Below are 26,543 nucleotides of genomic sequence, written 5' to 3'. Positions count from 1 at the left end.
CATTCTCTGTGGTTTCCATGCAGAACGTGACCCGTGGCCACCCCAGGCTGTGATGGGTGCCTGCACCACCCGTGCTGCAGGTAAGCACCACAACCTCATGGCCACAGTGTTTACACTGCTCCCTCATCTATTGCTGGAGCACTTGGATTGCACAAATAACAAATGGGCTTCTAAAAACGTGGTTTTAACAGCTTTTGAAGCACAAGGCTGAGAAGTGACGTGTGCACCAAAATTAGCAGAGCAATGATGTGTAGCTGGACCTCTGAATTTGTGGGTTACACCTTTGCAGACTAAGACATGCTTCATTCTGCTTTCTTTGCCACACTCCAAAGTTTTATTAGCTGCCTTTTAGGTAACTAAGTTTAAGGCTGAATACTTTTCCTTTCCACTCCTCAATGTTTGGGGCTTTTTCCTTTTAGACCACTAAGGAAGTTTTCCACTGCTTTGATTTCACATGGATTTAGTAACTAAGGGGTGTAGTTATTATAATTAAATATGAGAAGCACATTAAGGGACAGATATATTTGAGGGAATGAGTGCTAAAACAGTTCTTCAAAATAAGACAGTGACAAGAAAATTAAAACATCAGTGAAAGCTCCAAGCACTTCTAGCTGCAAAAACATTTCCTTTTTCCACATCGTTAGCACTGAACATTTCCTGTTACAAGCAAGAGCTTAGGAAGCCAGGCTTGCTCAACTCACCCCTGTTACTGAAACAATCCAATAAAAAACAGGTCTATGTCCTATTTTCCAAGCTCCTCGCTGGAGCTCGATCCCTCAAACACGAGCTCCATCTGGTGGGCTTTCCCAAAAAGTCGGAGCATCCATCCAGCCCTCCACGGGGCCAAATACACATGCCCATGATGGGAATTCCAGCCATTACTTGCTTCAGGGGATTGATTTCGTCCTCGGGGTCAAACCCAGAGGTGCAAACAGTTCCAAGGAACTCAGAGGACCGACCATCCAGCATCAGCCCTTTGCCACAGAGCTGGTCTTGCTTCGGAAACTAAAGCTGCTTCAGTCTCCTGGAAAAAGCACCCAACACCCTTTGAGACTTCTCTGGGGGTCCTGTTCAGCCACAGCTCCCTGTACTGAAGGGCAAAGCCTCCCATTGCCAAAAACATGTCTGCAGAGGTTTTGGCTACCCAGTGGCATCTCAGATGGCACTGGGTGACTGTTTTTAGATGGCAAAGTGAGACAGGTGTGACACAAGGCAAGCAGGGACAGCACAGAGCTTCATCGATGGGAGACAGCACAGCTCAGGAAGGACAAAGTTCCCAAGTCTGCACTTCAGGATGTTATCACAGTTTTAAATCCTCTCTTATAAAACACGGTGTCCTGTGCAAGACATTTTGCTGTGCCTAAGTAGGACATCTCCTCCAGAGATCTATAATTGCTTCCCGTCTCAAGTGAGGAGATGATAAAGCCCAATGCAGCAGATTACAAGTTTATTGTAATAAATTGCATTGGCCAGGAAAGCAAAATTTAAAAACACACAAGATTGAAATGATAGAGAACACAATTATGCAAAGCTTCAGGCCCAACATCTTATGTAACTGCAGGGATTTGTGTCTGCCTCAAGAACACGGCGTGCGGGAACGCACGTACCCGGTGTGCCTTCGGAAGCGCTCCTGGTCTGAGCCTCCCCAAAGTGGGCAGGGGAGCAGGATCCATATGGATACAACTTCAGACATGCACGTGGAGGCCACCAGCCCCACTGGTGTGTCTGTTTTTCCACAGCACTCACACGTTGTGAGGAGCAAAAGGCACAACAGACGCGCTTCTATTGATTTGCCATTCCCCGGTAGCCGAGCACATCTGAGCTATTCAAAGGAAGTTGTTTGCCACTCTGGAGAAGCTGCTTGTTAGAAGGTGGGCAATTAGCAGGAAAAAATGCCAGAAGAAGCGGAGTGTCTGTGTGTGGTCCCCAAGAACGCCCATGGGACAGCTTGCCTCAAGACATCAAGAAATCTGTACAGAAGAGCAGACTACCAAAGGGCCAAGGAGGAATTGATGGGATACATTTAATTAATCTTTGCTGTCATTTTTACAACTCCAGCTGGAGGAACACAGGGAATCAAGTGAATCAGAGAGCATGGAAAAAGCACCCCCGAACTAAGGCTGGAAATGCTTTTGGGGTGTTACTATTCCAAATGGAATTGTTTGCTTGAAGATAATTATTTTTCTCAGTACCAGCCTTAATTGTACAAGCCTCAATTGTACCAGCCTTCATTGTACAAGCCAATGAAATATTTTCCAGCCCCAGTTTCTTCTCCCACTTTTCCACACACATTTATTGCCTGTAAATACCCCAACAACCTCTTACACCTACCCCAAGGACAAGTCCCAGAAAATAAGGCCATCCCCTACCTGGCAATATCCCCAGTGTTGCTGAGAAAATGGGTCTTCCAGGGCTGCTTTCTAAGATTTGCCAGGGCTGGCTCAGCAAGGAGAAAAGGAAAGCAAGTAGCATTTTAAAACCAGGCAAAAGCCAAGCAGGAAACACACCTCTTAGAAGCCACTGATTTTCCCCATCACTATCAGGATGTTTGAAAGCAGGGTTAGATGCAGCACATTTGTTTTCCAATGGCAGTTTACTCCTCTTAAAGAACAAAGATGGAGCACTAGGGAGAGAGATGGCTTTAGCGCCAGATGCTTCCTTAATACATCCCACTTTTTCAGGGAAGCTAGAGTGATTCCTCTGTTTAGCCATGAAGATGATGATCATGGCCATGTCCACAAAAATCCTGTTCCCAAATCATGGGAAGACCAGCATCAAAACACTTCAGCCTGGCACCAGCAATGACATTTCAATGTATTGATGTGATCAGCTGCCAGCCCATCAGCTCATTTATCATGCACTAATTCCTAATGTTCTCCTGCTTTATTGACAGCTTTGCAGGTTTCCTCTGGATTGGCCTGGATCTGGATTACAAATGTCCCACAATTTAAGTGCTTGCTCCCTCTAGAGCCAAAGCAGATCCTGCCCAGTGCAAAGCCACACATGCAGCTGTTGGAAGAACTTGAAGGTCCCCAAGGCAGAGATGAGTCTGTACAGCAGTGACTCTATTCTGACACCCTTACTCAGACAAAGTTGCCACTGATGAAAATGGCCAGGCTGAATTACATCTTCTGAACACACACAGATTTTTACTGATACACACACAAAGATGCACGTGGTATCACTGACAGCCAGTGTGTAACACACATCCCACATTTAGGTGATATGGCCTGTTCTCCCTCTCAGAAACACCTCCCCAGCCTGCACCCTGCAGAGGCAGGGATGGAGATCAAACAAGTGGCCCTGGCTCACTGAAGCTGGGACTCTTGGGGACAGGACCCACCTGGCTGAGGTCCTGTCTCTGCATTCTCTGATGTCCACCAAGCCCAGAGGACGCTCTGAGATTGCCTTGAGCTAAAAGGTTCCCTGCCTTCCACCTGCCCACCTCTAGGAAGCCAACACCCTTGGAACTTGCTGGTTTTGTATCAAATTTGATATTTCAGAGGTGATGCAAAGTCACTGGGCAGGCCTGGCAGACCCGTGGCCAGCACAGAGCCAGCCCAGCTCCATAAACATTGCTCTGTGGGAAACCAGGCCAAAAGCACAGACCTGCCCTACCGGGGTCCCTTCCCCAGAGCTCCTGCAAGTTTTCTGTTCCCTGGCATGAAGAGTTTGTGCCCTGCAGAAGGAAACCAGCTCTGTGAGGTGAGGAAATGGCCTGGGGAACCTTTTGGGAAGGCAGGTTTTGTGCTGTACTTTCTCTCTGCCAAAGAGAAGTGTTTAAATAGCCAGGAATGGGTTTTCAGACTGGTCTACAATCATGTCATTTTGGACAAATCCTTACTCTCAGCTGTGAGCACTGACCTTCCCCATCCTGGTGAAGGAGGCTGAGGAGAGGAAAGGTGTCCATGCCCATTCCAGAGATGCACCAGGAGCCTTTTCACAGCCTGCAGGCAGGGAAGAGACAGTGGTTTAGCTCCAGAGGCCCCTCGTCACCAAAGCAAAACCAGGAGCAGAGCACCAGCACAGTTTTGTGAGCAGGAGAGACTGCTTTGGAACCCAATTAAATTCTAGCAGTCAACTGGGAGTAGTCTTATAAAAGAGTAAATAAAGCCCAGTGGAAACACAACTTCTCCCTCAGCAGAGGATAAACATAAAGGCTGCACTGAGAAAGCAAGCAGGGTGGCAGGGAGAGGTCTCTGCCAGCCCTGAGGGCAGCAACTCCAACAAATTCCACAAGCAAAGCTGCTCACCCTGGGAAGACTTGAAAAATCAGACCCTGGTGAAGTCTCAACTCCAGGCTGAAGATAAACCCTCATCTTCTCTCACTACAGCACTTTACCCTGGGGACACTGACTCTTGTTATGTGGCCAGGTTAAAAGTTTTAGCAACCTTGCTAAACCTCTAGGACATTCCTCTCCTGGAGGGAAGAGCACGTGTAGAGACATATTTAACTCTTACACTCAAACCTTCAGAAATGAACACTTGGTTTTCTATGTGTATAATAGAAATATGCAAGTGCACACAGGAGCACAGGCTGTGCACAAACATCAGGCCCTGGACCACCTGGAAGAGCCTGAGTTTTCCACACAGGTTTTTCCTACAGAGCAAGGAAAACCCATGCAGTTCAGCAAAGCCAGACTCGCTCTGGGCTCTGCAGAGCCCTCCCTCTGGGGACTTCAGAGGCAGAATGTCTGCACAATTTCAGGGGCTAATATGTCAAAGCTTAAAGCAGCCTGAAGAATTTAATGGGGATTTAGATGCCTGCAACTGCAATGTAGTATTTTTGAGAGCAGTTGAGCGAGATGAATGGCATCTGCTCAGGAGTCCTGAAACACCCTGCCAGTACACACAAATCAAGGGGCAATGCCTGCATCATTTTCTTCTTAGAAGAAGGAAGGCTGACACTTGTCATAAGCTGAAGTTGCTCCAAACCAAAATGAAACACTGCTTATAAACAGTAGTGGTGTTTCCATACAGAAACTAAACAAATTTGGGCAGGTGAATATGAACAAACCAAACAAGGAACTCATAAGGGATATTCCTTATTAATATCCTCCCCCTTCCTGGTACTACTCAGGTTTTTTGTTTGCATTTCCCACATCTCTTATCTTTGCTTTCAGATACAGAGAGCCACACAGCATGCCATAGCTTGACTGTTTGCATTCATCAAAGCGAAAATGCCTATTAATAAGAATTCAATTATTTGGAAAACAGTTCCTGGCAGCACAGCAGCACCTAAGTTCCTTTCCAATGGGAACTTGACTTTCTGCAAATCTCATTTGACTAAAAAAACCCCAAAACAAATTAGAAATAGATGGTCTGCTGTGACTCCAAAGTGAAGGGCTGCAAAGAAATGAGCATGAAAAGCCGAACCTGTCACAAGCATCTGTGGAACAGCAGGAAGTTATGGCCAGCTTGTGACAGTAGCACTAAGACTCCATATGGGAATACTATTAAATTAACAGCACATTGAGATTAATTGCCTTTTTTTTTTTTTTCCTGAGGATTTTAATTTTTTTTTCAGTTGCCCAAACAGCTATCTTGTAATGCAGTGGGTTTGATTTGGTGGGGAGGTTTTCTGGTTTTGCAGCTCTTTCTGAGCTGTGTTTCCAAGTCCTGTGTTATTAATTTATCACCCAGGAATAGAAAAGCAGCTCCAGTGCTCTGACCCAACCACACCCAAATCCTCAGGGAAGTCAGATGTCTCTTCAGAAGCCATGGGCAGTGAGATAACAACATCACACACACTCTTTGAATTTTAATTATCACTATTAAGGATTAGGAACCCTGTGAGCAACCAATTTAGCGGGCATTACTAAGCCAGAGTCAAGCCTGCTTTTAGTTAACTGTAATGCAATATTCATGCCTCAAACCTGATTTTAGTGAGTTCCCTTCCCTTCTGGAGCAAGTACATCACTGGAGGCTCCAAGTCCCCTCTTTGGCATCCGCACCCTCACTAAATTCTTGACCACAGGGGAATTTTAATGGAGAATTAACTAATCCCTCTTGCTACTGCAAACATAAGAGAGAACTGTTATTCCAGTTCAGGAGAGATCAGCTTTTCTCCTGTTAAGCTATTCTTTCCTAAAAGAAAGCTGGAAATATGGGGAGATTGACTGCCCCTCCAAAGCTGCTTTAGTGTCTGAACAGGTCACTTACACAGAAAGAATTTTCTTTGAAATATCCTGATGTTGATAACTGTGTTTTTCTGCTATCATTGCTAATCCCCTCCATTCCATAATTAGGATTGTTTCTCCTGACATTATTTCTACAGATTCCATGCTGGGCATGACTATAAAAGACAGGCTGCAAATCTGGCACTGAGGAGAAAGAGGAAAAAAGAACAGGAATTGCAAAAAGAGCAGCTCTCATTTTAACCTTCAGAAAAGCACAGTTTTCCCTAACTTTTAGCATAGGGAAATATTCTGACTGGTGCCTAACCTTAACTGAGAGTTTTAAGTGACTGCTATATATAATCAAAGCTGGAGCTGGTTTGGTGAATGACTTGCAAAGAGTCTCTGCATGTGCCAGCCCTGCAGGGTAATGTCCTTGTTTAAATGGATTAACGTGGGATTAACATGACCAACAGCTGACACACGGGATGCCTGAACACAGCAAGGCACAACAGGAAAGCTCCCTCCAAGAAAATTAAACCATCTCCCTCTCTTCTCCCAGCTAAACCAAGCAGCAGAACGAAAGGAACCACCCAGGTGACAAAAAGGCCAATGAAGGAGGTTTGCCATGTGCCAGAGCTGTCACTTCTCTCTCAGCCAGGTCATGTGCTACAAACACCAGCAGCACACATCCTGCTCTGCTCCACAAGACTTCCCTTCCCCAAATCCTTTCCCTTGGCCCTGGGAAGAGCCTCAGACCCTTCCTTGGGCTGCTCTCTCCCATTAGACCAAAACTGCCATCTCCAGTCTCACTGCTGTGAGGTCTGAACTCATCAAAGACCACGAGGAGCCCACCAGGTGCCCTTGCTGGCTGCCCCAGCCCTGCTCTCAGTGCTGCCAGCCCATGGCCAGCCTGGGCCTTGGCTCTCACCAAAGCAGCTCTGGACAGGAAGCACCTGGGTGCTGCCCTTTTATAGGGCAGGTGGAAGCAGGGCTGTTGCTACTCTAAGTGAAAACACAGCAGTATCCAGCATCCTGGCTCCTGGGGGGAAAGTGTTCTATTAATCAGAAAAATGCTTTCCACCCTGTGGTGTCTTGCAGACCTTTAAACTTGCATCTGCACGAGTCAGAGAAATTCTTCTATCATTCTCACAACAGTTAAAGCACAGAAACCATTTGTGGCCTTCAGGATTACTTTTTTTTAAAAAAGAGAGATAACTTGATTCTCATTAGAATTGCCCTCTGAGCTCAGCACAGGGTGCTATGGGCTAGGTAGAATTTCCAGGGTATATTCCCCATCCATGATAGTGGGAAGCTGAGACTGCTTGACCAAATTGCATGGTCATACACTACCTGCTTTTTCTCATTCCATTCTGGACTACTGAAAGAGAGAGAGAGGATGAAGACCAGAAATGCTGGGCACCCCATAAAATCCTGATTACCCAGGAACTGCTGTCATGGCCAAGCAATGACTGGTAGGAGGATGATGTGAAGATAATGAAGTGCAAGTCTTTGGGTGTGGGGACTCAGAGACAAAGGGTAAAAGATCATTATATTCACCCCAAGTGTTCACCACGCATTTCTAGCTCTGCTTTTGAAACAACTCGTTTCATCTGAGAAGAAAATCTTTTCATGGATGGTGTGTTCTTGCTATAATTCATGAGACTATGTATAAAAACAAAACATGTTTCTCCACAGGAAAAAGCAAAGGGACAAAAACTCCCCAAAGACCCCAGGTTTTTAAGGGAGAACTGGGAGTGTTGATATCCAGTTTTGGCACAGCTGAAGAAAGGAAAAATCCCTGTTAAGAACAGTATGGTTGATTTTAACTGAAATAACTCACCCCCTCAGAGTTGTCTGGGTCACTGCAGAAATCATTTCCTCTGGGGGTGTTTGAGCCTGGCAATGCTAATTCAGACAGATGACAGCACCTGCATTGGGGGAACATACATCATTCCAAGAAAATCCAGCGGAAAAGCAACTTCCAGGCATTTTACGTGCATTTAAAAAGATACAAACAGGAATATTTAGAAGATACAACGCCAGGAATATCAGGATTTGCGTGAGCCAAAGTTTCCAGTCCTGTGCCCAAGCCTGACAAACATCAAAAGCCTGTGACTATAAAGATAGCCCTGCAAAGAGCATTTTCTCCCTGTGAATAGCTCGCGTTCAGCCGCCCTTCGGGGCCAGCTAACGCTGTCAGAGGATGAGCGGAGCCCACCAATGCTCGGCGGAGGGCTGGGGAGAGGAGCGGCGCTGAATGCAGCGGGCGCTGCCCCCGCTGCGGGCACACAGAGCTCGTCTGTTCCGCGTCCCCGGCGCTCGGAGCGGGCTGCGCTGCCCGCAGCGCTGGGCACCTGCTGGGAGCTCCCATTGAGGGAGCTCACATCCTAATTGGATTTTCCGAAGGCAGTGCATTAGCATTTTCCATGATCTCACCCTTATTAGCCAAATGGCTGATCGGGAGGAGTGGGGTATATTGTGCTCTGTTACTTTATCTGCTGCTGCAGTGTCTGTAAGCCAGCCCCGAATTCGTGCAGAGATAAAAACTCCCCTCTCCATAGTAGAGGCTCAGGAGTCCATTGTGGAGCTAAGGTTGCAGTCAAACTCTAATTTTCAATAGCTCACCAAAAACAACCTCTCTCAGTGCTTTGCTCCTGCTCTTCCCGAGTCTGTCCTGTAAGTCAGGAATGCCAGCTCTTTCATCCCTGTTGGCAGAAGCAGCATTGCTCTACAATGTAAAAGCAGAAGAATCCTTTCCCATGGACCATTCCCCATTGAGCCCAAAATCAAATGCTGGACATGTTTAATGCTGTAAGGTTATTATTTCTATGCACAGGCATTTGAATATTGAAAGGAATGAAAATACCTGTTCCAGAAGAAGAAATGACACATGCAGGCTGTCCTGTAGCTGATGACTCTGTCTTTGCATAGCTCAAAAAACTCTTTGTGTCAGAATTTAAATCCACATGAAATACTCCTGAGCTACCATGACATCTCCTGTCCTGCAAAAATCTGTTTCTTCTTTCAGGTGAGGTCTCAGCAGGTTTGGATACCTGTTCTCAAAAGTAGCCTTCTTAAAAGCCTGAAGGGAAGAGACAATCTTGCATGTAGATTATCAAGTAATGTTTGCTGGACACTCATCCACCAAAATTTTCTGAAAAAAATTATTGTCTAAATACAATTTCATTTAAAAAGCCAGGTTTTATTCTTGGTTAGAGGTTACATGACAACGTTCAGATTCATTACAAGAACAATTTGGAAATATAAAGCCATATTCACAGAGAAGTTGGACCCATTCAATATTTCTACTAAAATCCTTGCAATACAAATAAGTGCACACAGAAAAAAACCATGTGATTGTGTTTTACATGTAATTTGAGAGCCAAAACAAAAGGAGATCTACCTGGACTCAAAAGGGCAAATGGGCACGTTTTAGCTGGCCTGGCATGGGTGGTACCCTGATCATAATTACACAAAGGGGTTTAAACAGTGAAGCAGATTTCCCTTTTACCAGCCAAGAAGGAGAGGACAGAATTCAAGGTGATCAATCAACAAATCATTCCCTGGAATCAAATAAAAACCCTAATCAATGCCAAACAACAACCACCACAAAAAAATCACACAACTATTGGGCTTGTAAGCTCTTGAATTCAATTCAAACCAGATGTGACAGTCTGAATCCATAGCAAGAACTACATCTCTTCTCATCAGGCTTTTAAAGAGATTCTCACAAGGCAGCACAAATAGCATCTTCAGAACAAAGGGCAGCAACGCTTCCCAGCAGAGTTTAACTGGATCCTGAGGATCACCAGCCTGTGTGAGCTGCTTTTCCATTGTCCTCACAGGGATTTTACCAGACATAAATCACGTGCACTGAAGAGATAAGGAGCTAAGGAGCAAAAAACCCAGAAGAACACAGAATAATAAAGTTGCAAGAGTCCCTTGCAGCCTTTGGTTTACACTTCTCCAGGCCAGGGTCTGTCAGCGATGGGCTCCCTTCTCCAGGGAGGAATCTGCAAAAGCAAAATCAATGGGAATTACTGTGACATTGAGAACTACAACTCACTCAGGAGTCATCTTCCTCCATTTTGTAACACTTTCACACACACACCCCCAAATCCAACACTGTACTTCATGACAAGGCCGTAATCCAACCAATACAAGTGGCAGTAGGAGTGAAGAAGCAAAAGAGAGTGGGGCTAGCAAAGAGTGCTCCAGGAGCCTCCTCCTCAGCCTTCCTCTAATCCTGGTGGTGGTTGACACAGAGCAAACAGTGGGGTCTCATGGTTTAAAGCCCCCATGTAAAATCTTTCCAGACATTTTAAAAGATCAGCTGACATTCAGGAGTGCCCAGAGGTGTACATTGGCATTAGGTGCATCCAAGAGAGCAGCTACATCTGACAGAGGGAATAATTAGTACCCAAGGCTAAGCAGGTGTCTGTGATCCAAAAATGCGTTTGATAGTGAGTCACTCAAGCTAGGAAAAAAAAACAAAATTGGAGAAAGGAAAGATGCTATTGCTGGTGCAACACGTGCTTCCTGAAGCTTCAAAACGTTTTGGAAAAATGCTCTGATACATCTCTAGTAGCACAAGCACAAATGCAGTCACTGTTTCACTTAAAGAGAAAACATCAGGAATAATGAATCCTGATCTCTTGGCTTATAGAAATAAAATTATCAAATCCTGCAGCTGTTTAAATCACATATCCTGTTCCTCTTCCCAAGAGACTTTTCTGCCTGGTACTCTCAAGAACTACAACACATTCTGTGATCTTCAGCTCAAGTTGACTTTTAAAAGCACTTTAACTTCACATGCTCTGGAGTTAGGAATCAGAAGTGTGCTAATGGCCTTTCTGTAGCAGCAGAAATCAAGCTGGATCAGTAAAAATGCTGAAAATAATCACATTTTCATTCCCAATGGGGATGGCAAGCTGCTAATTAAATCTGTCTTGACTACTTGGAAGCACTGATAATTTCTCATGTAATATATGCACTGAGGAGATGCTAATAACAAAAATGTTAGGGGTCTGGGATTTTTTCCAGGAAAATTAAGATGTCAATTAATTGACTTTTTTTTTCTGTCTGGTTTTTACTGAAGACCTCCACAAATCCATTTTTTTTCTGTTTTTCATATTTTCCCCCCTCTCCCTACAGATGTCATTATTTTCAGTGGCAAACCCCACACTTCTCCCTCCTCTTCTTCCAATTAGCTGTAATTATAACAACATTAGCAGCAAATTAGGTGGCTCCAGGGCAAAAATCTGGGAAGCAGCAGACTGTGGAAAGGAAGAGGAGATGAGATTCTAATGGAAGTAAGCAGGCACATCCATGGGCTCATCTGGGCACCCTTAGGGCTGTGCAGGTTGAGCTCTGCTTTCCCTGAGCCTGCCAAGATGAGGAGGTGACCAGCTGCTGCCACAAGCCTCCAGAGCTACCCCTGGAGAGGGAAGCCAAAGGCTCCATTTGGGCTTCTCCTCGTGCCTGGCATCACTGGATCCAAGATAAAAACATCCAGCTCAGGCTGGAGAAACCCACTGGTTGCAGCTGATGTTCTGAAGGGGTAACTGGGGTCCTTAAATGCATCTGCTGGGAACATTTGTGCCAAGGGAAAAAATGCAGTAGATTAATCGTGGAAATGAAAAAGCCAAGACATGCCAGCAGCTGCAGCATGCAAAAGGGTTCTTGCCCCGAGTAGGCTTTTGAGCAATAAACCTTTTTTCCAGAGAATTTTGCATTAAATATCTGGGTCCAGGGAAAAGCTCCAAGATCAAGCTCTTTTTTACAACTGTCTCTTCAATTTTGCACAGTTGAATAAGGAAGGAAGTCAATACTGCTTGCCAAGTAAAATGACATTAAGTACATTTGCTGGAAATCTTCTTGCCTTGCTCCTTAAAAATTAAAAATAACCACCCAAATCAACTACAAAAACCAAACAGAATGACATAACCAAGAACAAAAAGGTCAGATTCTGACATCAGGAGTGTAACAGAGCACAGAGAGACTTAGGAGCTAAATTTCCTCCTAAGGCAGCACTGCTGGTCCAACAAGACAAGGCTGGGAGAACTTCAGCATATTTTAGGACTAAGATTTCCTGCACAGCAAGGTACCTGGGGAGGGATCAGTCCAGAGGTGAGAAAGAAGAGTTATTCTTGGAAATATACTGGGACCTTTTATGGGAACACCTTCGCTTTTTTGGAGGACAAGCTGAACTTAGCTATGAGTTATCTGAGGTTCTAAGCAGCTTTTTGAGGGTTGGGGGTTTTATTTCCTCTCATTTTGCCCACCCTATTTCCCTCATCCTTTCCTGTTTCTGATGAATTTATTCCCAGTTTATTAGAAAGGGCTCAAATCTCAAAGTGCCAGATCGAAACCACCACACAACCACAAGAGCTCAGTGCTGGACACAATATTGCATAAGTGATCCTCTGCCAACTACCAAAACACATCTCTGGGGGAAATAACGGTCTGGAGAGCAAACTTTAGAAAATAGCATCAAATAGTGTTCATCGAATTTCTGTAGCAAAGGGTTGGTTGTTTTTTTTTTTTTTAATTTAAAAATTCTTCAGAGGTAATCCTATATCTATAGATGATGGCAAAAAATGTTTTTTAGACAAAATAGAAAGACAAACTGGGCTTAACAAGGGTAGCAGTCCTTTGAGACAGCCTCCTCTTACAATGGCAGCAGCTGTGGAGAATGGTGTCAGTCAGAAGCACAGATATGGCTACAGGAGAAACAGAAAACATGAGATTGCAGCTGGTTACAGAAGGACCCCTGCAAAACCCAAGTCAAATGCCAAAGTACCCAAGTGCGAACACCTTCTCCTTCACAGGAGAGGGAGGAAAACACAATGAAGGTGCCTCTATACAAAGCTACAAAAAAAAATTAGTAAGCCCTGTTTAGTTACATACACCTCATAAGTCCCAATTACATTATGAGACTCTCACAGATTTCAGATATCTCTAAGCCAGGCTTATAAAATGAAATATTATAAAAAATATTGGTTTCCCAACTCATTACACTGTGCTCAGCTCTGAAGTTACAACCTGTGACCTATGTTTCATAATTATTACTTAAGAAAAAATGCCCAGCGTCAAAGGAAAAGTTGTTAAGGGAAATTTAAAGATTTTCCCTAGAAACATCTACTGAAATAGCATTCCTAAAGGAAACTGTTTCATGCCTAAAAGTTGCTTCACTGCTGATTTGTTTCCTATAATGAAGATCTAGCTCAGCAGAGAAGAGATTTATCTGTCCATTTATAATCTACTGCGAAAATGAAGGATGAGAACTGAGAACCAGGAATGCTGCTGCACATGCTGGCCCATTTAGACCCACCAGGGTAATTAGCACTCGTACAAAATGGAGCAAAGAAATGGGCACATCAAGAACTCTTGCTCATCACATATTCTTGGAGCTTCTATCTTGGAAACCTTTCCCAAAATACTTACAGATTTAATACAGACAATTATATATAATACATAAAGCCAAGCTAGTGACTCAAGAATGGAAGTTTGACCTCTGTGTGATCCATGGATAAATGATCAAAATCATCTGTTTCAGCAGCCAGGATAAAGAGAATAAGAGCCCAGAAGGTGTTAAAGCAGACATCCTACACTGCACTATTAAGAAATCCTCTTTAAAGGGGCTGGAGCAAAAAGGGAAGGGAAAAGTCTCAAGTATCCTAATCCCTGTCCCGTTGAGAAGGTGGTGTTTGGATGTTCTGGGCAAGGAACAGAAACAGAAAGACAGAGCACAGGTTTTCAAGAAGTTTTTCTCAGGGAGTGAGAAGTCATGTAGTCCAGCAGGGTGGAAGAAGAGCTCTCCTCCTTCAGATCCCCCCAGGGCACTGCCCTGGACCACAGCTGCAGTTGGGGGCAGGACTGGTTTCATTCCCTGTTAGAAACATCCTCCCTGTATCCTCTGGTGCAGTAAATCACTCGGAGTTTGAGTGGGAGGAATGGCAAAATTAATCTCCTGTTCTGTAGTGCAGGCACAGCACTACTTTCCCTGTGACCACATCAGAACTCTCCAAAGAGCTGCTCTGTAATTATGGGATGCCCATCAGCCATTTTGGTGAGCTACATTCCCACTCTTCCCTCTCTTCTGGGAAAGCATGGATGACAGCAAATAATGGAACAGTTCCTCTGTAGCCATCTCCTTCTTCTTCCAGATGTAATACAACAGCTTCTGGACTCAGCAGTCCCTGCCACCCCATGTGGTACCCACTGGCACCAGATTCCCACCCACAAGAGATTCCTTGTGGTGTCCATGTTTTGAGTGGTCTGAAACAAGTACTTCAAAACACCCAGGAATTATTTCAAAGCCAGATACAAATATTACTCCTCCCTGTTTCCAAAAAATAGTTTGTACTGACCCTTTGCAAGTATTTAACTCTGCTCACTTCCATGGCTCTATTTTCAGACCACCTGAACTACCAGAACAGACCAGGAACAGCAATGGGCATTCTGTCTTTAAGGTGAAACAACATCCTAAAGCCTGCACTTTGTTACCAAGGACTCCTAAACTTGCCCCATGCTGGCCCCTTGTTTTGGCACATCACTAAATTCAGTCTTTGCTGGAGCAACGGAAGCTCTAAGGAGAATTCTGAGGGTATCTTTTCTTTAGGACTATTACTAGGTGTTTAATGAGGCAAATGTGTAATAGAGACATTTTATGAATTGCAACAAAGCTATAACATAGAGGGTATTACATCAGAAACCTCACCTGGGGTGCACAGACACCAACCTTGACTCTCCAAGGCAAAGCTGTCACATCAGCACTCAACAGATAGACAGGAAAGTTTACGCTACATCCCTCAAAGGCCTCCATTTGAAAAAAAAAAAAAAGTCCATTTAATACATGCTCTGTACAGCTGTTGTCTTACCATTTGCCTTGTGCTGCACATCTGGCGGAAGCTGGTCAGGAACACACCACTGATAGTCTGGCTGCACAGAACAATAAAACATTATTGCAGCAATATGGACTTCACAGGCACTTCAAACAAAAGAACAGTGACATGATAAAAGCATAATTGTGCTGTGAAGCCTCTCTCATTAGCCATACAAAAGCAGTTCAAAACAAAATCTTGTATTTAGGCTTGTTTCTACCAATCCCAGTCTTCCAGCTTGCTTCCTGGGCTGAGGAATCCAGTGCAGCAGAAGATACCAGCAGGCATCTCCCTCCACCAAAGAACCCCAGAGAAACCTGGCCCACCTAACAGGTGAAGCAGCTCCAGTTTGAATGCATCTGTAGCAGCTGTAAAAGGCTCCAGTGTGACAGGAATGAACCATGGAATAAAGTTCTCTCCCCTCCTCCCTTTGCTCACAGGTTAGAACTGCTGTTTCTATAGCATTAGCTATTATCAAATAACTTCCTGAAAACACCGTGGGATAGGGAAAATTCCCATCTTTCTCATAAGAGGAAGTACTGGGAAGGTTATGTCCATGCAGACACGGTTTTGTCCAGGGAAATCTTGGAAGAAATAGTGCATTATAGTTTACACCACCCACTGTGGCAAATGAGCAGCAAATTACCACTAGAGAAAACAACTTTGGGACCAGCCATTTCAGCTGGAGCTGTGTTAGGCTGTCTGTCTGGAATAAGTAGTCCATGCAAGCTTGTCAAAGTCTAGGTAATTGCTGCTTCAAATTAGTTACACTGGAAAAATGATTCTTGTTTTGCAGAAATTACTCTGACAAAATCACTGAGTAGCCCCAAGGGGAATCTAGCAGATTTCAATTTGCAGGGAGCAAATTTCATATACTCCTACAGAAGTTTTGCCTGAATTAAGATGGCAGGATGAAGCTGTAGATAGAGAAAACAGATTTAACTTTTATGTTTTGCTGTCACTCATGCTTATACAGCAGTAATCACCCTCATTCACTGTCAGGGAAAAAAGGACCTATTGTATTTCAATTTAAATTGTACCAGTCACAGGAATTATTAACTAATTCTGTGCTTGTGTGCAAACAAAGTAGACCTTGATACAAAGCTTTAAGCACAGGTAGTTTTTCAACAATGGCTCAAATTACACTCATTTGCATTGCTTTTTTGAGTTTCTGGTGAATTTTATGTTCTCTGATCAATTCTCTTTTTATGTACCTGTACCCTGCAAATCTGAATTAATTTCAAGAACAAGATGTGTATTTTACATCAGACTAACCAAAATGTTTCTACCAGAGTTTAAAAAGGAAGGAAAAAGTGCAAGAACAGAAAAAGAAGGAAAAAGCAAAAGCACAGCCTAAACATGCAGGATTACATATCAGGACACCCATTGAATTCTAACACCTTTCCTCATTGCTAACAAATTGCTCAGGGAGGTACCCAAAGCTCAGAGCAGCAACTCACACAGGCAAAGAATCGAAAAAAAAGGGTCAGAATGAAACTGGGAGTTACAAAGCAACCAGTCAGACTGACACCGGCGCTCCGGCAGGAATGACAAAGTTGTAAACCCAGTGATCCCTCATAGAATTAGAAACCCAGATGATGAAAGTTCAGGGAGAAGAGCCAAAATAATCTGGGCCAGTGGCCAAATTGCAGGGAAAAACATTCTGCAATACTTCCAACTTTGATAAATAGGCAGATAAGCACACTCCTGAAGCACAGAAATTACTTGTCTGACCACAGCTTTTCCACTGGATTTCTACAGCCTGAAAGCCTTACATGCATTTTGCAAAAATTCAGCTATAATTTTTCAAATAATGAGCATCTTTCCATATGTGACAGCTTTATAGCCAGAATCAGATACTGTGTATTTAAAATGACATTCACCATGTTTAAATGCATTCTCAGTAGATTGGAACAAGCCAGGTCACTTAGATAACCCAATGCACATCAAAAATATTCTTTGAAGCAGTATTTTCCTTGGAATAAATAACTCCCACTCACAGAACCTGCTCCAGTGCAAAGCTATTCTTCTTCATGCTGAGGAAGACAGGACCCTGTTGTGTTCCAGGAAAAAAGGCGCATTTCCCATTGTGTTAGCCACACTCAGACAAAACTTCCACTTCTCCTGATTTGGTTTTTATTACCTTATGTTGAAGGCTCAGAGCAGATCCCTACCTCTGAAGTGGGGTAATTATACAGCTAGAAAGAGCTCTGAATGTCTGTCATGGGAATAAATTAATCTAAGAAATCAGCAAGACTCCAATCAAACAACCTTATTTTTTAAATTAACAAACAAATGTAAAGGAGCTCCGTTGTTCTTCTTAGTGCTGTTACAGATAAAGAGTATTTTCAAAGTGAATTCAATCTTGATCTGGACAAAACACCACACTAGGAAAGCACAGATTCAGCTGCTGCTGAGGATGGCAGGGTGATGGCACCTGTGAGGAAATCAGTGTCCCTGTCCCACAGGGGATGGTGGGAGCCTTACCAAGCCCTGCTGCTGCTGCTGGGCCCTGCGAGACACTGGGTGTGCCCGAGGATCTGGACAGTGAAGAACCATCCCACAGCCCCCATAACTGACACACGGGGACAGGAACAGTGGGGCTGGGTAACTGGGCCTCTCAGGCTGCACGGGGAAGTCTTTTGCCTGTCAAGAAAAGAAGAACAAGAATAAATGCATTAGCAGTAGAATATAATCAACACATCATTCAGGTACAAGTGGATTGCAACGCTGCTTGTTTAGACCCTTCATACTACTTATCATTAAAAAAGTTACTTAAGACAGCTGACTTGGGCCACACCACAGTCTTGACACCTTTTATGTGAGGAAAATATTGACCCCAAGATATGGCAAGCACATTACTGTGTCTTTTATATTCAAAAACTATTCTGTATTTTCATTACACATAGTTGCTTTCAATAGTTTGAAGCAGAACTACATGGACAGTCACTGGAATGATAAGATAAGTAAATAATTTTGGTTTACGACCAAAGTTGCGTGCCTCAGATTTGGGTCTGCCTTTTCTAAGGCCCTCTGCATTCCAGTAGAGTCAACAGCAATTTGCCTAAGGACACAGTAAGGAGGGGTAAAAGATGATTAATATTCTGTGATTTTGTGAGTCACAAGTAAATAATTTGACTTAAGAAGACAAACTAATAAATATTTTATATGCTTGCTCTCATCTTTAAAATCCTCCACAAGCTCTGTTTAATCAAATCCCGAGGCAGGAAGAAGCAAACCGGAAGATCTCCAGTGTGAACTGCTGGTGCACTGGGCAGCACCTGGCCTCTGCCACTCGAGCAAGACCCTACCACTTCTGAAGCATGGCTTGGCTGAGAATAAGGCAATCCTGAAGTTTCTGTGTCACAACAATGTTGGGGAGGACAATAAATCACCACAGAGCATTTTGGCAATCAGCCGTTCTTTTAAAGCATTGCACAATTTTGTCAAGACAGGAAAACTCGGAATTTCGTCATTCTTAAATGGGGATTGTGAAAGCTCAGAGTTTTGCATGCCATGATTTTACTATGGCTTCCTACTGATACTACTTTGAAGAGATAAAAAGGATGTTGCAAGAAAAAAAATTATTGCAGAGGCTGCTCAGCTAATTTGTATGGAGAGCATTTTCTTCCTCAGTGATATTAACATCACTCTGTAATTCAATTGCAGAGGTCAGGATTAACTACAGAAGCTCTTTATTTCAAAAGTTGGTTTGATCTTAGAGCTCTTATATCAAGTGCCAGTGAAAAAATCAAAGTCCTCTGGACTTGTTTTTGGTTGTGGCTACCCTCCCCCTCCTCCATTTTCAGATATGTTTGAAAAGTTTTTGCAATAAGTACTCCCTTCATCTACTTATTTTGGAAGTCTTCTCTAATAGTTTCTCGTCTTCTTACTGCATTACTTCAGAATGATTTCATCCCAGGTGGTGACCTCATATAAAATCCAATGTCAATTAATGGAAGCCAGAAAACCTTGAGTTGTGTGGAAAGTGAGAAAAAAAAAATAAAATACATATGTGCTGGCAATGGGAGCTTTCTTTTGACTCATACCTGAGAGCTGAGTTTACTCAGTTGAGATTGCAATCTCTCATTAATTTTCTGCAGTGCTTCTTTCTCCTCATTAAGCCTCTCTCGGTCAGATCTCTCCTTCCTGAAGTCCTCCTCATATATTTGGACCTGCAATCATCATGAACAGTGTGTGACCTTCAGCAGGGCCACTTTGTGGTTGGGTTGCTTTCTAAACCCTGCCCAAGCAGAAGGGTGAATTCCAAGGGGATCCCTGCTCCCTACAATCCTCCAAACAGAAGTTTCCCTGGTCTTTTTTTTGTGGCTGGTACAAAGTGACAAGCAATGGCCATGCTCTAGTGGCACTCATCAATTGAAACAGAAATTGAAAACTGAAACAGTCCCCAGTGCCAGTTTTTGTACAACCTTGCACTCAAAAAGCTGACTGGCAAATATCAGTCTCAAATATTATAAACGAGATAGCAAATACTAGTATCCATCTTTTTAAGGGATTAGCAGTAGGAAGACAAACATTTCACCAACATTTTTCCAGTTTCCTCTTCACTTATGGGCACTTTCAACTCCCTCCTGTATATCTCAGGTGCAAGGAGTTAGAGAAGAACTTTCCCAGCTCAGTGTAGAGGCAGAGGGGAGCATAATGTACAGAATTCCAAATGGAATGGAATGTACACAATTCCCAGTGGAAATACAGATGTTTGACCCTGTTCCTAGAAAATAAGCTGCCTTGCAAATGCTGAAGGATGCAGTGGCTTAGCTCTTTTTTATGTGGTCAGGAATCACAGAGCTTCATCCCATTAAAAAAATATCTGACCACCCTAGGCACAGGCAGTGAGCACACAGATTTGGAAACAAAACACAAATCCATAAATTATTTGGTGTTGAGATGACTGACTTAATTCTTCAGCTAATGGGCAGGCATCCACCTGGTAAGAAGCTGGAGGTTGGTGGCACTTCTACTGACAAACAACAGCAAAGGCATGTTTGGGTGGGAACCACCACCAGAACTTTCAGAAGCCTTTTCATGTCCCCTTGGTTGCTCACTAAAGCCTGCTGACAGTCTCTTCCCAAAAAACTTGCTTGCTGTGGCTCATGCCCTGCCCCTTGGACAGATCTAGTTTTCTCTGTGCTGGAAGCAGTGCTATGACTTCACAGAAGGACTAGAAAAATGTTCATACCTCAGGGGAAGAAAAAGGTCACCACAGGGCTTTATATGAAGAAAAAATTCTTTTCCTGACCCTCTGAAGCAGAGACAAAACTGTCACTTGCAGAAATCTTTGCATCCTTGCATTCCTTGTCCATCTACACACTTCTCAGTGTTTCTTCACTTCTTTTCTCCCAATTCCTTCTCTACTGTCCCACCTCCCTCCCACTCCCCAGCTGTACAATCTACTGGAGCTGCAAGGGAACCTCTTTGGCACAGTTTTGCCATTTATCCTGTTGCCCTGAGAAAGAGGGGACACCTCCCAAGGAATGAATGCCTTCATTCCCACTGCTGTGACCAGGGATGGGCTGATGACAGCCAAGCTCCTGTGGGACTCTGTCACGTCACTCTTTGTTCCAGGAATCCCTCCTCCATCCAGTTGGAACCTTCTGCTCCATTTCATATAGAAGGAAGTCTGGACTCACTGTACTGATTTATACAACTAGAAAAACATATTCATAAAATGGATACCCCATGAGAATTTTGGAAAAAAAAAACCTGGTTTACTCTATTGTGTAGAATGAAATAACTCATTACTGTACAATCAAGTGCAGGATTTTGTTCTCCAGCATGTGGCAAGCATTACATTAGAGAGCAAAATCTGGCTATGCTGTCAAACGTGACAGAAACAAGTATTTTATTCCCATTGAGTAAAATTCCAATTCTGATCACATCCATTTGTGTGTCAATAATATTAACCCTGACACTATCCAGGACAACAGACCTGAAGTGTTAAAATCATCTGAAAACTATATTGTTTTTAAACACATTCTCTCATATGGAAAGAAAAACAGTGCACAAAGCATTTGAGTTGCTCAGAACAAAGATTAAAAAATAAATAGATACAAATCTATAGTCCTTGGGATGCAGGTTATGAATGCAAATGGTTTGCTTCACACTTAGAAAAACTGCAGTGCCAATGCTCTAGTCTTCCAAGACTAGGATCTTTGGGTAATTCTCTACAGTGGCAACTTCTAACATAAAAGGATCAGAAAACACAATCAGGAATTAATGAGAATTAGCATTCCCTGTGGATGACATTCAGACTCTAACAGAGAGCTGGACACCTCTAGGAGTCAGGAGAGCCATTTTGCTGCTTTGAGTCCTCCACAAGCCCTTGCTCCTCTGCCAGGACTCAGTTTCACTTTGTGGACTCTGCTGTGATGACAGCATCTGTGGAAACATCATTCCAAAGGGCTGTGGCTAAACTGGCTCTTCCTTTCAGAAACTCCACACAGCAAGTCTACCAAGCACAACCCCTGGGAGAGAAGGGAAAATTATCCTGTGTGAAATCCATCCAGGCTCACTTGAGCTGTTCTTACCTGCTGTTTAAGAACTTCAAGTTGGGTTCTCATCTCCTCGATGCTGTTCCTGTCACCCTTCCCTGGAGGAGTCCCAACAACAGGTGGGTGCTGCTTTTTCAACGTATCCAGCAGGGCCTGCAACATCAAAAATTACTAAACAGAGATTCACTACATGAAAAAGAAAAGAATATCCTTTAAAATTATTAGGAAGAGGTTTCCCTTTCGCTTGTAGTTGCTTCAATTATACACACTGGATATAAACCCACTTTACTACAGTAAAATCTGACTGAAACGGCTTTTTTTCACTAAAAGTAGGGATTCCTACACATGGAACAAAGTAAAATCTCCAGCTTGAGAGGAAGATGTGTCGTCTCCATAGCTTGTCACTAGAGGGAGTTGCGAATACACACAACGCTGGTACCACTCCTGCCAAGGTTCTTCTCAGACTTTATTTTTACAGTACTACACAGCTCTCCCTTTAACTGGAATAATTAAATGACTCCTACATCTCTCTGTTTATAACCACACATTATAATTATATATTATTTTCTTTACTCAAGCACAAATACTAGGCAGTTCTTTTCATTCCCTCACATAAAATACAAATCCCTGACTTTATCCCTTTCACAAGTTTACCCTTTTAGAAGCTGAATTCACGTTGATGGATCCTCAGCCCTCCCTTGCTCTCAGACTCAAGCAGGAAGGATGGAAGATATTTGGAGGGGGAGGAGGCAAACGGGGAAGAATTGGCCAAGCAGGAGAACCAGTATCCAAAGTAATCCAAGGGTTGGAAATAATTATCCCAAGGCCCAAGGAAAATCAACACTTTCCATGGAAGCACAGAAAAGGAAAGCTTTTTATCTGATGAGGTGCTGTCCCTAAGAATTGTGCAGAAGTGAAACTGGTTATAATAGTGGCAAAGCCTGTGTTCCATGCCATTACATTCAGAAGGATGAACCTAAAACTGGGAGGGTGAAAATACTGATTACTGATTAACCCTTCTTCTGTCCCTTTGAATCTCCTTTTAACACCTTTTTGAGGAGGTTCTACAACTCAGAATTATGGAGGGGAAAAAAAGGAAAAATCTGGAAAATCAATCTTCAGAAAGTTAATGGTAAGGTGAAGATTATTCCTAAACTGCATTTGGACACAATACTGTGAGACCCTGCTTTATCCATTCACACAAAAAGAAGAAAAAGTTGTTTGATTGCAGAGAATTTGTAAGAATGTCAAGTGGCTGAACCTGAGATAGCAGGAGAATCAAGTTAAAAGGGCACAGAGGGTGCCTTCCCGTCTCATCTACATTCATGACATGAGATTTTAAGGATGCAAATGCACTGAAAAATCAGTAAATTACTGTTGGAAAGTGTATATGAAATTGATGTTTCATTTCAAAGAATGAATGGGTCTATACACCCCATCTGTCTTATTATAGCCACATCATAACACAGCAAAATAAAACATTTAAATAAGTTGTTTAACAAACAAGGCATTGAATTAAAGTTAGACTGGAGCTTTGAGCAAGTCCTGTCAATGCATTTCCAAAAGATCTATGGATCATGGGTTTTGTCAGATTTTTTCTTACGGCAGCATTATGTTTTTGGCTTGACTTTTGCACATCATGGCCCTTTAGCTTATTAAAACACTTATTCAAGTTACATAGCAATGGTTACTGCAATGCATTTCCTCAGGAAGCGTTTGTGGTTCACCATTAAATACAAAATTGTTAGAAAACACCCACTGCTTTATGTGATCTTTTGATTAAACAAAATTACATTTATTACTTTTCCTCAGTTAAAAAAAATAATTCCATGTAGCTATTTAAAGACAATTTCCTCAGTGAGACATATATACACATAATATTATAGGTATGAATATGCGTATATATGGATTTAAGCACTAGGACAGGACTATGTCTTCTGAAGAGAAGCCATCCTTCTCAAACACAGAACACATGTAAAATGAGTTTTTAAGCTGTGTGACCTTTCTTTTCAACCAGAGTCTTTCACTAGGTGCATACAGGAGCATCTTTCTGCCATTTCCTCTGCTCTGAGGAGGGAGGGTGTAGGAAGGGCTCAGACATGACATGCAGAGAGGTTTCATAGGAGAAGCCAAATACTCTGTGAATTTCTCTCCTTGCAATGCAACCCTGCTAGCAGCCAAGGAAGGAGACCCTGCATGCACAGGTCTGAGCTGAAGTGAGTTCTTGCTCATTCCCCAGCTCCCAAATGGTGATCATGTGTTTGCCACCAGGTTGTTCACCCAGAACTGAAAAGCTGCTATCTGGTAGGTCATGGACAACAGAGATGCCACAATTAGAGGAATCAAGAGCTCACTCCTGCTCCTACCTTGTTGAGACGACTTATTTCACTCTCATAGAATTCCTTCCTCCTGGTCATTGAGGCATTCTTCTGCCTCAGGAGCCTGTTCTCTTCCTTCATTTCATGGAGAGCTTCACTAAGGACCTCTGTATCTTTCTGGGATGCAAAAATACAGAGAGATGCTGCAGAAATGCAGATGGAAGCATTTTTCAAGAACAATTTTCCAAATAATCTTCTGTCTGACAGATGTGCTGCATTTTTGTTGTCCCAAACACAGTTGGGAAGCGAGGCAGCAGGAAGGCAGATCATTAGTACACCCTGATATGATAAAGTCTGTAGAAATTGTTTTGCCCACTCACCATATGATGAGGCAGAGACAACATACCAGAATAAATCCCTGCTCTCGGCAGTTGCACGAAGGCATGGGAATGCTGGCAGGCCAAGCAGATCAAAATCACACCCACAGTTACCCCAGACCTGCATTTCTCTTATGAGAAAATGAGAGAATTATTCTCTCTACTGAGAGAATAAGACCATGGCTAAATGCTGGTGGGGGCCCAGCCCATTCCCACTGCCATACAAATTTGAAGATGGAAACAGAAAAAAAGAAAAGTATTTCAAATATTTTCTGCATCTGCTTTATGTGAATAAAAATGTGAGATCCAACAACCACAGGCACAGCACACCACAGGAATGGGGTTTTTTTCCTGTGTAAAAGGCTCATCTCTGTGCAGCCAGTCACAGTTTGGGCTCATCAGAAGTTCATCACTGTGTGCTAATTGAGCCAGTGAAAAACACATATGTAACTTGCTTACATATGAGGAAGTTTGACTCTGTTGTGCTCTAAGTTAGCTAGGACATTTCACTTTCTCCAAAAACCAGGCAAGATTAGCAGGGTATCTCTGCAATAAGTATAGGAACTCATCCAGCAGCTAGCTCAAGCTGACAAGCACTTGCTGGCTGAATGTGAAACTTTCAAGAAATTGCAGATTTAAGACGAAAGTTCAATGCTGGTTAACCTGTCCCCACAAAAAAAAAAATGGACTATATTGTCATTTAGTTCATTATTCATGTATGCAGTAAAAAATCTCAGAGAGTGTACTACTGATCCTCATTTTTATAAAACGGTAGCTCTTTTCCATTAAAAGTCAGGCAGTAACATGAACAAAAATATGGACTGCCTCATACTGAATTAACACTCAGAGCAAATACAGGCAGTGATTCAGCAAGTACGTAACATAGTTTGTCTTAAAACATGTAAATTGTTCTGTGGATCTGGAATCAAGTGTGTTTAGCTGGGACTAATTGATAAGCAAGTAAGATGGATGTTCTGCCTTTGCAGATGTAAGCTAAGGGGGTTGCATTTCTTTTCCTGCAGCAGCCAACTCACATCTGATCTGAGCCTGGAAGTGATGCAACTGCCACTTGTTTCAGGTCACCATGTGAATAGAGAAGCCCAACTTCAGCCATGGTCACCATCCAGCAACTCTCACCAGAGGTCATGGAGTACATGACACCATGAAGCAGAATGAGCACAGGAAGCACCACTCTGTGGGGTTTCTAAAATGGAGCACAAGGTTTTATGTAGGTGCTCATCATTCAGGCTGGTGGTATTACTGAGGTGGGAATCCAGCTCAGGGATCTAAATTGAGAAGCAAAAGCCCACAAGGAGTCCTGAGAGAGCAGCCCAAGCACTCTGAGGGTGAGGCGAACACCGCTCTGGAGCAGCTGATCAGCCCAGACACTTCCAGCCCTGATAACTGCACTGCCAGTGTCAGTGATATTTGCAGGGAGCTGAGACAGCTGCACATGTATGAGAGCCTGTACTCAACACCAAAACCTGGGGGCTGGAGCTGCATTCACACCTTGAGTATTTCTTGCCAAGCACTTTGTGTAACATCTGCACTGCTGTTCCTCTTCCATTTGAAATACCTGCAGCATTTTCCTTCACACAGAAATTCATCCTGAACTGAACTGTGAGGAGGGAAATCCGTGCAGTAGAAATCAACCTGCCCTTGACTCCCCACACACACACCAATGTTGTGCTGTCTGCCACTCATATGGAAATGACTCTTTCTCTACAAACAGTTCTGTGATGAGGCAGCTCAGCAGCCTTGGGTAGGATATTGAGGAGCCACAGTCCCACCTCTGGGCTGTGCACAACCCACACAAGGGGACAAAGACCAAAGGCAAGAGAGAGCTCAGCATAGAGCACACAAGGGGTGCCACAGGGCACCCTCCTACCTTTTCCTGCAGCAGCCTCTCCCTGCCCAGCACTTGCCACCTCTCCTCCTCCGGATGCTGCCAGTGCCTCTCCTGCTCCAGCTCGCTTACTCTCCTCTCCGACACGTCCAGCCTTGCCTTCATCTCTGCCAGCTGAAAAGCAAGTGACACACCATGCTGGGCTCACTGGGCACTCTGGAAGGCACAGCACCCTCAGGGTGTTGAGCCAGAGGCATAAAACAGTTCCAGATTAAATGAGGAAGAGCCATTTGGATTGCTCTTCTCTTTGGGGGAAAAAGGAAAGGAATTATTCAGATCTCAGTAAAGCTTTCTGGAAAATATTAGAGAGAAAATTTTCCTGATAAGCACATGAATTCACTCTATAAACTTCCTGTTCATAGCAGGAAACAGTAGATGAGAAGTGTCAGTCAATGAACCAACTTGGGTTCTAGAATATCAGATAAA

General features: G+C 43.4%; 1 protein-coding gene across 1 annotated transcript in view; it reads right to left on the bottom strand.

Annotated features, from left to right (window-relative positions):
- Nucleotides 1–10,100: 10,100 nt before the first annotated feature.
- TNIP3 (TNFAIP3 interacting protein 3) overlaps nucleotides 10,101–26,543 on the bottom strand; it is a 38,613-nt gene continuing 22,170 nt past the window's right edge. Inside the window, exons 7-13 of the mRNA XM_054283882.1 lie at nucleotides 26,100–26,231; nucleotides 23,883–24,011; nucleotides 21,553–21,669; nucleotides 19,054–19,179; nucleotides 17,492–17,650; nucleotides 15,002–15,062; nucleotides 10,101–10,132 (exon numbers count right to left, since the gene is read on the bottom strand). Of these exons, the coding sequence (XP_054139857.1) occupies nucleotides 10,101–10,132; nucleotides 15,002–15,062; nucleotides 17,492–17,650; nucleotides 19,054–19,179; nucleotides 21,553–21,669; nucleotides 23,883–24,011; nucleotides 26,100–26,231 (756 nt within the window). The remainder of the gene's footprint in view (nucleotides 10,133–15,001; nucleotides 15,063–17,491; nucleotides 17,651–19,053; nucleotides 19,180–21,552; nucleotides 21,670–23,882; nucleotides 24,012–26,099; nucleotides 26,232–26,543) is intronic.

The sequence above is a fragment of the Melozone crissalis genome, unplaced genomic scaffold (assembly GCF_028551555.1).
Source record: "Melozone crissalis strain CALT ecotype California unplaced genomic scaffold, PUWL_Pcris_2 ptg000039l_1, whole genome shotgun sequence".
In the NCBI taxonomy this organism is placed as follows: Eukaryota; Metazoa; Chordata; class Aves; order Passeriformes; family Passerellidae; genus Melozone; species Melozone crissalis.
The sequence above is the reverse complement of the archived record's forward strand: the minus strand, read 5'-3'. Positions and strand labels throughout refer to the sequence as shown.